We start from the raw sequence: 14,032 nt of genomic DNA, 5'->3' as shown, positions 1-14,032 counted from the left end.
TCATTTAGGTATTCCAGCTATTTATTAGGTACCCGATACTTGGCACATATGGTATTCATGTGCTAAGTATGTACTTCGGCTACTTAAAGTTTTAGATGCTTGTTACACCTAATTGATATTTGCAACCATGTACCACAAATGTAGCATTTATACACTTGGCTCGGTTTCGCAATGTGATAGTCATTTGTTTTTGTGTTGCCACTTGGGACATATATCTTTCATGTTCGAGGTACTTCCTTTAGGTGCATACTTTTCCAGATACTTATGACACATAATTGATATCTGCAGCGACGCACGAATGACAGTCAGCTGTTTGCATTTGCTCACGCACAGCAACATGCAACGGTTTCTCGCGCTTTCTGTCCTTCTAGTGAACAATCGATTAAAAAAAGCAACAAATGCATCAAACTTGGGAGATGAATTTAGAAGAAAGAAATGACATAACTGATGTTTAAAAATTAAGATGAATCCTTTATACATATGTGAACAGTTAATTATTTACGTAGTTAGGGATAATGAATTGTATTTTTTTATGCCAACTGTCGCCCATATTTGAAAGTGAATATGGAAGAACCATGAAATAAAGTAAATAGACGCGCGTCATTTTGTTATAAAATTACACAGCAAGCGGATTTTATTTGATCCCAAACGGTTATCGTCGAATATACAGGGTTACAAGAACACTCTGATTAGCCACATTAAAAAGATCCCAAGAATTTATCCCTCTACAAGCGACGTTTTCTTCATCGCCTCCGTGGCCAAATGGAAGAGTACGCGCCTGGTAATCAAAGGATTGGATGTTCGCGCCCACCCCCGAGTGTTTTTTTTTTAATTATTATTATTTTAAAGTGTTTTTCTAGACTCACCTTAATGTAAACAAATTACGCATAAGGGCGATTTAACATATTTTGGGGAAGTCATTTTCGCTTACGGTATGGGGAAGAACATACCTAGAACATGGAAGGTAAGCTCCTCAGGTACATGTCAGGCATGTACCTAGGGGCAGACATAGAGTGTGACTATCACTTGCCATTCTGAGGGAACATGATAGGCATATGCCTGCTATGTAATTGTGATGTTAGGGTTTCAGGCACGAAATTGTTTGGAGACTACTGTTTTTATACAAGACTGCAAAACCACACATCGGTCACCACGTGAAAGATCTGCTTCGTGAAATCTTCAGTACTGCTCGCATCGTCTCCCGAGGTTTTCCAGATGCGTGGCCAGCAAGATCTCTCGATCTAAATCCGTGTGACTTCTGGCTGTTAGGATATATGAAAACTTGGGTCTACTAGGGAAATGTCCAGTCGCTGGCAGATCTCAAAACAGAATAAGGCGACATGTCGCAACAGTTTATTAGGGTAACAGGTTCGGAAGTTTATCTTCCTGTAAGGGCCTAGCCAAGATATGAAGATAGCAGGGGTGCGATACCAATATATTATTGTAAAAACACGGCCATAATTAGATACATGAGGGTTCGAACCAAGAATCTGTACGATCCCATTAATATCGTACTCGTGGTATTCCACAATATTTACTATTGGCATAGAATATTCCTTAACCTTGAGTGGCCACCCTCGCGGTATGGGTTCAGAGTGCGTAAAGTTAATCTGAGCCTCCCTCTTTACAATCCTGTCTCATATAGCCTCGAGTTCCCGATTGTCTAATTTCTCATATATCCTCGGAAACAAGAAAAAATTGCTCACATCAAACTAACCTATGCATCAAATTTAACAAATAAGCCACGGAATTTCCTTTCATTGCTCTGAAACCAAAACATGATCTTAACCTAAAAATAAGTACATATATTTATATGGATACATTACCTGAAAAGAATATATTATTAAACACAACAAAACATACTGTATTCACTAAATAACTATAGACAATGATTACTATAGTATTCACTTTTGATGCATATATTGATGATTCTTTTATATTTCACTTTTCTTTTACACTAATTTTTATGCACTTTAGAAAAAAGAAAATATTTTGATATATCAATTATTTGGCCCAAACACTGATACGCGAACGATACCGGTATTTATACACAGAGTACGCAATTCGGAGTGCGTAATTGTTCACGATCACGAAGAGTCATTCGTTATTACATGCGGGTGATTGTTTCCTTTTTGTACACAACACAAGCTGCAGGCAATCGAATCACTTCTTGAAAATGCAGTAACGAAGACTTGACAAAATCGTGCATAACTTAACATTTTTTGGGAATCACATATTTTTTTTTCTTCTTTCTGTACTTCCGTACTAGAACAAGTTAAGTTTGTTGATATATTTCTTTTACATTTTTAACATAATGTTGAAATATGCTGTGTATTCAGTGGAATCTAAACACGGAATAAAGGAAATCTTTAAGTAACACATCGTTTTGCACCAAAGAAAATACTTTTTAGTTCAGTTTCTTCCTAGCATAATCAATGAGTGAGCTGTGATGAGATGTGGAACCATCACCTCTTGACGTAGAATTCTCACTGCCCGCACAACGCGAGCACTGCTCTCTTCGCAAACAATGGGTAGGCGCACTGATACAAATCTATTTTAAAAAATTCCACTTAATCACTTAAGTTTTGGGTGATTACTCGTATTATAGAAACTAATACATGGATGTTTACGTTATCAATAGCATAATGAATATAATTGCATAAGCACACTAAATCGAACAACAGTAATTAATTATTAAAAATGTAATTTACAAAATATAGTTCGTCACTCCATACTTTAGCTTGTACAGAGCGGGGTGAGAACGCCACACATTTCTGAATTCCTTTCTAAATGTGGCTATGCGAAAAGGGTTGTGGGCGTCACACACACAGAAGCACTCTTGAAGAGAAAAATTTCGCAGTTCTGCTTTCCTGAGAATCACGTGTGGCAAAACGCTGCTTCTAAGAAATTTCTCTATATATACGAGGGTTGTATAAAAATATTTTAATCCATAAGTATCGTGTTATAAGTTCCGCGGAAGTATTGCGAGCAACTGTTGGGCACAGCATTTTGCGGATGCAACATGTGGTCAATGTGTCTGGTGACTATATGTAAATTGGTCAATGCAACCGCAAATATTAATAAAGTTATTCTCATGGCACTTATTGTTACCATTAAATGGAAATAAAGTTTCACTTTTCGTTACCCTTACATTGTTCCTAAAGTTGTTCCCTTTGCACCATTTGTTACAATCACCTGCCCTTCACCTTGCTTGCATTACATTGATCTCACATGTTTGACCACTTCGACTAGATTATCGTCTTGTCCATACATTGAGGACCATTTCCACGTGCTTATCACCTGTAGAGCGACACATTTTCGCCTTCGGAGGAAAGTAGAACTAAAATTTTATCCAGCGTAACTCACTTCTGCATGGTCTCATTAGCATATTTACCAAATTTCAATGTAATACGTTAGTTATAACCCGCGCTTGACCGTCGTGAATAGTGGCATTTTGACTCTCCTCAACTAGTGCTATAAGTATTTTAGAGTCTAAGGACGGAAGAAATTTTGTAATTTATTATAATAATAATAACAAAAATTAACGCCTATAGCTGCCAAGTTTCAAGGTGAGTGTTCTAAATTTTCTAACAGTGACTTTTCTTCCACTAAAGTAATGCACACATCTCCAGTAGAATACAAGCACACACCCATACACATAAAGTAACGTTGCATTGTACTGTATTAAGTATTATTCACAAACAATTATGGTAAATCTAATCTATACTAATATACAAAAGAACTGTGTATGTGTCTGTCATCAGATTTTCGCATAAAAATAAGTCACCTATAGCCACCAAATTTTATACGCACACTTTGATTTTCACCAGATCCGATCGCATACCAAGCCAGTTTTCTTTCGATTTTCTACTCCAGGGGGATATAATGTTAAAATTTTGACACCAAATCATAAATCCTTCTCCTTTTGTCTTTAATGTACACGTGCTCTCGGGTTCAATGCCCGGTCGGAGGACACAAAAAAAAAATCACAATCATTTTCTTTCATTATTAATCCGTCTCCTTTAGCGTAAAGGGCATAATCGTATCGCTTTAAACTTTTTTTTTGTCTCTTATGTATATTCTTGAACAGAAAGCAATATGGATCAAATAAACTACTTATCCAGTATTTTGAGTATTTCGAACACTTAGAAATATTTTATTGCGAAAAAAAAAAGTAGTTAAAGGTCACATTGTTATGCCCTTTAAGCTAGAGACGGATGATTAATGTAAGTGAATAAAGTTTTTATGCTCTTCCATCTGGAATCGAACCCGGGACTACGTGCACCAAAGACGTTCTATCCACTAGACCAGTGAAGAAGGCTTATATAAGTTTGAAACCAACATGCAAATAATATTTTCCATTAATTACAGCGTTAGTTTTAGACCCTTCTAATTCCTATATCCTTTGATTTTTGGCGCTCAGATTTCGTAGTTTTATTCACCTCGGTTAGTACTTTGCGAACATGTATACTATGTTTAGATCCGGGGTTATTGGGTAAGAATATTTACTTGTTAGTGTTCTTTACATAAATATATGTGTATAATATTTGTAATAGGCTGCCATCTTCGTGCATTATTCTAAACGATATAGAAATTAATTGTAAAGAATCGTATATTTTACGTCATGGGAAACCGAGTGTATTCTCAGCTTATAGCTAGTAAATGTGCAAAAAGTTGTGAAATTTTATAATCAGACTATGATATTGCGTCGTGAAGATGAGTGAACTTTCCCCCAAAAATTGAATTATATTTTCTAATTTTAATTCAATCAAGGTGTAAATGCTGCGTAAGCCCGTGAAGAAATTTATGCTCTCTATGATTAAGGTAATTTATCAAAAGCAACAGCCAAAATATGGTTCAGTTCTGGAAATTTCGATGCTCAAAATGCTTCTCGCAGTGGGCGAGAAATCGCTGCAAAAGTGGATGATAGCAAAAAGTCGAGCGAGACTTGCATGTAAAGAATCATAACATCGCCAATGATCTAAATATTCATTGCCAAACAAGCTGGCTAGGAAAAGAAGAAAAAGAAGAAGAAATTCACCGTTTGGGTGCCACATGATCTAAATTAAATACGAATGATGAAGAAAAGTCTATGGTAAACTTTTATTATTATTTACTGGCAGAAGTGCCTGTTCTTCTCACCTGGAGGATAATGTTTATCCAAATCTTTGAAAGTATACAAATGCCTGAAGCATAACGACAAACATTGTTTTTGACTTTTCCGCTATTGACTCTGGGTTGCCAGCTGACATGTCTGTTCTTTGCGAGGGAAGAATATGGCTAACGCAAAAGAATGCAAAGATCTGAAAAGTATGGAACACGGATGACAGGAGATGCTATTGAGTTTACTTCACAGGGAAGTAGTTTACTGTACGGGTATTCGTACTTACAGGGTTTGTCCGGGAAGTAATAGGACTGATTTTATTCCGCCATGACTGTACTTCGGAGCGTGCGCGCACCGACTGGATCCGGTAGAGGACGTTCCTAGCTAACGAACGAGCGGCTGGTCAGTTGTCTCCGAGCACACGGAGAGTCAGGACAGGCTTTTTCGCGCGACGTGTTTCTGTGAGTGGTGCAAGCCGAAAATGCAGCGTTCGTTAGAGCAGAGGTACGCAATTAAATTTTGTATTTAACTCGGTAAATCTGCGACAGAGACGTTTGATATGATCAAGCAGGCTTACCCAGATGATGCTTTAGCAAGAAGTGGTGTGTTTCGGTGGCACAAGGCCTTTTCGGAGGGCCGGGAAGAGGTCGCCGATGAAGACCGTGCTGGAAGACCTTCGACTTCGACAAACACCGACAATGTAACTCGTGTGCGCGAAGTTTTGAACTCAGACCGTCGACTAAGTATTCGTTTAATTGCCCAGATGTTAAATTTACCAAAAACTGTGGTTCATGAAATTGTGACGGAGCATTTGAACATGCGCAAGGTGTGCGCGAAGATTGTCCCAAAATGCTCACTGTCGACCAGAAATTGCGGCGATTGGAATTGTGCCAAGAAAATTTGAACATGTGTGAAAGTGACCCCCAATTTTTGAATAACGTAATCACAGGTGACGAATCATGGATCTTTGAGTATGATCCTGAGACAAAGAGGCAATATTCCGAGTGGCACACGCCGGCGTCTCCTCGCCCATAAAGGGAAGAATGAGGAAATCCAAAGTGAAAACGATGCTCATTGTCTTTTTTGACATCAAAGGCATCGTCCACCATGAATTTGTTCCTCCTGGACAAACCGTCAACGCCAAGTTTTACGTGGAAGTGCTCAAGAGACTCAAACGAAGGGTCAATCGGGTCCGACCAGACATCGGAGCCAACTGGAAGCTGCACCACGACAACGCCCCGGCTCACACCGCCTTTCTTGTGAACAGCTACCTAACCAAGGCCGGCATCCCAACGCTTCCGCAGCCGCTCTACAGCCCAGATGTGCCCCCCCCGGACTTCTTTTTGTTTCCTCGCCTGAAACGCCCGATGAAAGACAAGCATTTTGAGACGACAGAGGGGATCCAAGCAGCTTGCACCGCGGCTCTCAAGGCTATTCCGGAGAATGACTTCCGTGACGCCTTCAATGCTTGGAAATCGCGCTGGCAGCGCTGCATCGACGCAGAAGGAGCCTATTTTGAAAGTTTTTAAAGAATTGTAACGATTGGCTTAATATTTTTTTTTTAATCGACTCAGTCCTATTACTTTCCGGACAAACCCTGTAATCTTTTGACTCCCTAATCCTCCCTCAAGTTGAAAATGAAAAAGAAAAGATATACGATTAGATCTGATGAAACTCTATCTTTGTTCAAAATTTGATGGCTTTAGGTGCCTTCTTTCTATGTTAAAATTTGATGACAGACACACACACACGGTAACTAACTGTAACTCTACGGCCTATGGAACCCGGAGGTTCAACAGAGCGTTCACAAAAGCTCTCCATTGACTTTTGTCTTAGCCAACTGGATCCAATTTCTACTTTGTATTCTTATTTCTGCGAGATCCATCGTAATATTGTCCTCCCATCTGCGCATAGGTCTTCCTAATGGTTGTTTTCCGGTTAGACTTTCAGTTAAAATTTCAAAAGCATTCCTATTTTCTTCCATTCTCTACATAGCCTGTCCACCTGAGCCTCCTAGATTTGATAACCCTACAATGTTAATTCCTTGTTATAAAGTTTCCGCCATTTCCCATTCCCGTTCCTCTTGGGTCCAAATATTCGTCTCAGGATCTTGTTCTCAAATACTTTCAGTCTACGTTCTTCCCTCAGAGTACGCTGCCATTTTTCGCAACCATACAGAGTAACAGGCAACACACACACACACACGTTATTTTATATATTAGTATAGATTGAGTTTTAGCCTGTTATAACCAAACATTGGTACATGATTCTCTTTATACTTAACTAGCAGCGTTCACCCCGCTTCGCTGCGGTCACCCCGGAACGCAATAAACTTTGTTACTTTTTCGCTTTCAAGTGATATGATAAAAACCATAGAAGATTGCAGTAAATGTTAACATTATATCGCCTGTCATTTATGTTAACCCGCCCCGCTTCGCTGCGGTCACCCCGGAACGCAATAAACTTTGTTACTTAGATAATTTTTACTTTTTCGCTTTCAAGTGATATGATAAAAACCATATTAGATTGCAGTAAATGTTAACATTATATCGCCTGTCATTTATGTTAACCCGCCGAGTAACACGGTCATGCGGGTTGCATATAAATACGTTTATTTTTACCTATGATGAATAACTAACAAAGGATTTGTACGTTATGGACACTTGAATGGTCAATTATCTCAAGACACTGGTAATTAAAAATTAAAGTGATATGATAAAAACCATCTAGGGTCCAAATCCTAATAACCCCCCAAAAATAAAAGAAATTGGTTCAGCCGTATTAGCGTGATGAGGGAACAAAGGATTTTGTACGTTCTCTTTTATATATAAGATTTATTTACCTTTTAACATTATACAAACGTAATCCTGATAATTAGAGCTATTTTAGTATTTTTATTTTATTTTGTTTTACATTATATTTTATAATTTTATATGTTATAGTGCTATATTTGGCTAACCCCGTTCTTAGCACATTTTAATCTGTAATTACGTTATTGTTTCCTAGATAAACATTAGCAAATTTTCTTCCGTGTTTATTTACTCCCATTCGTTTTGCTCTTCTGGGAATATTGATCTTAAATTATCAGAATTTTTTGAAATTAAAAGAAAAAATGTGTTTATGATACAACTAAGTAGCTACGCTTTTTTTTCAGGTTAGTGAAATAATCATTACTACAGTAGACTCAATGTGCCAATCGTATTTTCTTAAACTGTTACTGGAAAATGAGATTCCAATTCTATTTGTGGGTCCAACAGGAACAGGCAAATCAGCAATCACATTAAATTACTTGATGAATTTATCCAAGGACAAATATCTTCCTAATGTTCTGAATTTCTCCGCTCGAACATCCGCTAATCAGACACAAGATATAATTATGTCAAAGCTTGACAGGTAAGCATAATTATCTTTATTTTCTGACCCTAAAAAACTGAACTTGTTAGCAAAATTGTAGTTAAGAAAGAGGGAGCTGTGTTATTGTAGATGCGGAATATGCCTAATTGATGTGTTCTTGGCAAATTCTGCCTCCAAACCATAAAATATATATGTAATAATGAAGTTAAAAGCTTAATTTGTTTCAGGTTATATAAGTTGTTTGTTCTTCATGAACTACCAAACTATGAAATTGAAAAAGAAGGTAGAATAAAACAAAAGTCACCTACACTACCCTGACGTGCGCAGAATAGTACAATTTTGTGAAAATACGGACCGATGAGTATGATGTAATTGAAAGTGTGAGCGTGAAGTACGTTAAGTAGCACCATAATGCAGACGTGGCTGAGAGAAGCTGATAGAGTTTACTCGAGGTCACATAATTGGTTATTAGGAATGCAATAAAAGTCAACGCATTATTAGTGCTCTGTTACGTATACAGTTAGCAATTGCTAAGAGGGCTAATCATGGTACGTTTCAAACGGGACGGAATGACATGCGTAGATTCAAAGTCAGGTAGAGATCAGGACCAATTACATGCCTCAAATGTGTAGTCGTCCTTAGTGCAAGGACCTAGCCATCCAAATTTGCCAATAAAATTGAGAAATCAGCACGAACTATCTATCACCATTTGTGTAGTTTTGACCACTGCAAAGAAGCATCTGTTTACATAACCACAAATGGCAGGAGGCACAGTTGGTTTGAAACCGCGTTGCGTCCTCTGATTAAATCTAATTTTACCAATTCTCGGACTGTGGTAGACAGTGGGTGTGGAAGCGATCGACAAATCTCGATTCAGCACACTTCCATCATCTGTGGTGAACTGGAAGAGGCAAAATGGAGCTCAACTCGGCAGTAGTCTGCACAATCGTGGACATGATTGCAATAAAAAAACATGTTGCATCTTCTGTAACCAAAATGCGCAAGTGACCAAACAGATTCGCAAAAAAATAACAGTTGCTTGAGACACTCTGTGACAAATGAAATGAAATGAAATCTTTGAGTTTTATGCCCCACGATTATGCCGTGTGAGCTAAAGGAGACGATGATGATGGAAAATGAGTGTAATGAAAAAAGTGGGAAATAAGGGAGAACCGCGAGAAAACCCATGCACACAGTATTTGCTCTGTGACAAATGGTACCACTTGTCACAGGATATGTGTAGGGTTGAAACTTTATGTGATGCCAAATAGGGCTCCACCAGTTACTAATTTTAACATGAGGAGTTTGCAACAGAATATAGAAGTGTTATATCATTTCGTTTTTGAAAACTCTATTTCTCAGTGTATTTCATTTTGACTTGTTCATATTTTAAATATTATTCTTGGTGAAATTTTTTAATTAGAAATATAGCAATATTTACTCCTTTGATTTGAGGAACTTTTATAAGGCAAGTTAAAAAGTTAATCTAAGAAGTTTTCTGTAAAACTTTAGAAACTATATTGTTACATATTGTTTTTTAAGGCGGAGAAAAGGTGTGTATGGACCATCAATGGGTAAAAAATGTCTACTGTTTGTTGACGATTTAAGCATGCCGCAGAAGGAGATATATGGGGCTCAGCCTCCAATTGAACTCTTGCGACAATTTGTTGATCATGGCCATTGGTACGATAGAAAGGATACAAGCAAAATAGAATTGGTTGATATCGTAAGTTAATACTTGAACATATATTTCTAATGGTCTTAATTTATCTGTACTGTAAGTTAGAAAATGAGAAATTTAGTAAAGTTTTGGTCGATGATAGACATAGTATTAAACTGAAAGTAAAAATAGATTACTCTTAAGAATATTCTTGTTTCTTTCCCGCTAGAGTTCTGTATATTATGTTCCTTTCTTAAAACTCAGTTGATATATATCATATAATTACTATTTCCTAAGGTGTACCAAAGTAATTTTTGAACCAGTGCGAATAATTAATCCCTGCTAACACTTTATGCTATTTTATAAATTTACATATTTTCTGTTACGATAGTTTAATTTACGAACATAAACCAAACAGGGTTTAAAAATAAATAAGTAATTCACCCAAAGTGTAATATTCGTATTGAAAATTTGACCTTTTTTTATTTACTTACCAATGTTCTTCGCAGCCCATGTTCTGCTATGAATTAATGTATATGTATCGGAGACATCCATACATGAAAACTTTTAAGAGCAATTAGCTGTAAGCACCTGTCGTTGTCGAGTCTTAGTTGAGAATTTGGATAAAAAGAGAGGGGGGAAAAAGGTTTCCACAACTAGTCGATTTCCCCGTGGATGTATCCTTTGCTGTTATGTAAGCCCGCATAACAAAAATATGAAAAAAAAATCTGCGTACAGAAAAGGAATTCTTAGCAATAACCAAAGAAGAAACGTGCATTACTTTCGACCTCCCGAATCCCCCTCCTCCCATCCACTAGAACAGAACGGCTTCTTATGCAATTCTAATGAAGATCTGTGTACGTACCAAATTTGAAAGCTCCTTTCTATGCGAAAAGCTTATCACAGACACACATACATCATTTTATTACTATTAAAGATAAACATTTCATATTTATAAATCAAAAGGTACACGAAATTAAAGAGAAAAGTTGTGATTAAAATGAAAAGACCAAGAAAAAACTAGATATTGTATGATTATCTGGCTTAACTATATCTGTGATAGTATATAGAGATATGAAAAAATATTCATCAAAACTAAGAGAGAATAAACATATAGTAGGAAGCCAAATTCGTAATCTTGAAATTTACCTTCTGTTTTGCTATTATACATTTTTAAAATTAATTTCGCTTCACTTTTATTGTAAAAATGCTATGTTTACAGCTATTTGTAGAATGGATAATACCAAATATTCTTGCTATTTCTCCTTTAGTTATTACACATATTTTATCATTATCTGAGTACAGTATACATTTTATTCTCATGTACCTAGTGCGAATATATTTTTGGCCTATCCCATTTTTGTCTTCATATTATTTTAATAAAATTTATTTAACAGATTGCAAATTTACTTTGAAAGTATGAAAATCTTAAGCAGAGCAGAAGTGCTGTAAATTCAGATTATCATTTTTGAGTCAACTACATTTTATATACGCTATATTGTTCTTCTAGACATGCGTCTTTAAAAAGCCTATAGTGCTATAATACGTTAAAGTTTTCATATTGTTTACGCAAATTATGTATAATAATAGAAAAAAAGTTTTTTACTTATCGTGCGCAAGAGTGTTTTATTTTATTTTTTTCATTCCATCATGTCATTCATTTTTCACCATCGCCGTCTCCTTTAGCCTAGCTGGCATAACCATGGAACACAAAACTGAAAAAGTACTTATTCAAGATATATTAGTAAAATATTCAGTTCAATATTGATAAATTGTACAATATTATTATAATTTAGTGGGGAAAAAATTGCTCAAAGATGATACAATCAATAAGATTTATTCATTGATATATATCTATCGAACTAAATGATATGCGTGAGTCATGCATGATTTTCAGAAAAATAGAGGGAAAGCAATTTGTAAATCTAAAATTTGATGCTGTACAAGAACTATGGCACTTACTGAGGTTCAACTGATACTGAATTACACCTTCATTAAGAGTCTGACATACTAAAAATAATACAAAATTTACCATTTTTCTTTTGCTTGTTTTTCATAAATGAAAGGAGATAATGAAATGCAACTTACCGCAATGATAGATATTGTTATTCTACAACAGGAAATATGAACATGAAGAGTTTTCAGTGTTGCCATCCATAGAAATTACAGTGTTGCCAGAATAACATTTTCCCCAAAATCTAAGTTAAAACAGTGACTATAGAAATGAACTCAACTACATTTGATTACTTATCACGTTGTTTTGGTATCCCGTGGACTACATTTTTAATTAATAGTTGTCTTTAGTTTGTAATAAACAAAATAGTTTTAACATACAGGTATTAAAATTATGTAATAAGGTTATCTAAAAGTAGTTCACAGGATACCAAAACATGATACGTAATCAAATGCAGTTGAGTTTGTTCCTCTAGTCGCTGCCTTAACTTAGATTTTGGGGGAAATGTTATTCAGGCAACACTATAACTGAAAATTCTTCAGGTTCATATTTTCTGCCGTAGAATAACATTATCTATGATTGTGGTAAGCTGTATTTCATTATCTCCTTTCATTAATGAAAAACAAGCAAAAGAAAAATGTAAAATTTTTGTATTATTTTTAGTAAGTCAGGTTCTTAGGATCTTTATTATGGCACTAGAAAGACAATACGCTTCTTAATAAGCTTACAATATACAGCTAAACAGTACGCTGTATAGTTAATGAGATATAGCCCTCAAAATATCATTAATTCTTAAATTTTAATTTCTGTTTCACTCAGATTTCTAAAGTTGAGACATAACATCAGTCAATAGATCAATTAAGCTGCACAAAATAACATGCTTGGGTGTAAATTCTCATGAGTAGTTTCCGAGAAAATTGAAAAAAACGGCCGTTTGTGGCGCTAAAAGGTATATCATTCGTTCCAACAATAATTGGTAATTTTTATTTTGCTGAAATAAAATGTTATTTATGTACTGTATATGCAGAAAAATATATTGTTGACTAGCAGATTGCTGTTTTCTCTTTTTTCTTATGGTGACCTCTACTATTGACATATGAAGGGTAAGGGGAAAAAACAAGGAATGTCACAAAACTGCATTTTCGAGAAAACGGCGTTTTAATATTGAAAACTGCGTACACAGAATAGGGTTATAAAATCTTTTGCCACTTTTTACATGAACATTTCTTCATCTACGGATGCATGGCATAGACGGTCAAATAGTGCCAAGAGTCACCAACAGATAGGACAAAGCACCCGAAAAAGCACATACATGGACATTCCTTGTTTTTTCCCCGTACCCTTCATATATACTCCTTGTAAATTTTGTGTTGTATTAAAAGAAGTTTTTTCTTCCAGCAAATTCTATCCGCTATGCTTCCCCCTGGAGGTGGAAGAAATGACGTCACAAGTCGCTTTACGCGCCATTTCTTCGTATACGGTATTGACAGCTTTGGAGATGTTACATTAAGTAGAATATTCGTTCCAATTCTTGATTGGCATTTTAGCAAAGGGTTTGAGCAAGACATTGCAAGGTATAGTAGGGTAAGGAATCACTACTTATTTTCTTTAATTTTTTTAAATAATAATTATAAATATATGCTTGAACAGTTCTTTATTTCAAACATGTAATTTAACTTAATGCATGTAATTGGTATACATATTGTTTTCTTGTATTTTCCATGTATTTTTTAAGTAATTGAAATATAATATTCCGTATTTAATTACAGCATTAAAAGATGTATATTATGACTTATGTTTGTTCGTTCTTTGTATAGCTATTTTTGCATCTTTTTCTATTTTTAATTGAGATATGTTGTATAGGTTCGCTGAAATATCACTAAGGGCAGCCGAAACTTCGATGCGCAATGTCACAAATATTCTTATTCTGAAGGAAACATATATAATGAGCATATTGAGC

General features: G+C 35.8%; 1 protein-coding gene across 3 annotated transcripts in view; it reads left to right on the top strand.

Annotated features, from left to right (window-relative positions):
- The window catches only part of Dnah3 (dynein heavy chain 3, axonemal), a 567,072-nt gene that overhangs the window by 320,002 nt on the left and 233,038 nt on the right, over window positions 1-14,032 (top strand). For all 3 annotated transcript variants that reach the window (XM_081731270.1, XM_081731268.1, XM_081731267.1), the window contains exons 35-37: window positions 8,259-8,497; window positions 10,001-10,184; window positions 13,471-13,656. In XM_081731270.1, the coding sequence (XP_081587396.1) occupies window positions 8,259-8,497; window positions 10,001-10,184; window positions 13,471-13,656 (609 nt within the window). The remainder of the gene's footprint in view (window positions 1-8,258; window positions 8,498-10,000; window positions 10,185-13,470; window positions 13,657-14,032) is intronic.

The sequence above is a fragment of the Thermobia domestica genome, chromosome 11 (assembly GCF_964235325.1).
Source record: "Thermobia domestica chromosome 11, izTheDome1.hap1.1, whole genome shotgun sequence".
NCBI classification, from domain to species: domain Eukaryota; kingdom Metazoa; phylum Arthropoda; class Insecta; order Zygentoma; family Lepismatidae; genus Thermobia; species Thermobia domestica.
This window is presented reverse-complemented; position numbering and strand designations above follow the sequence as displayed.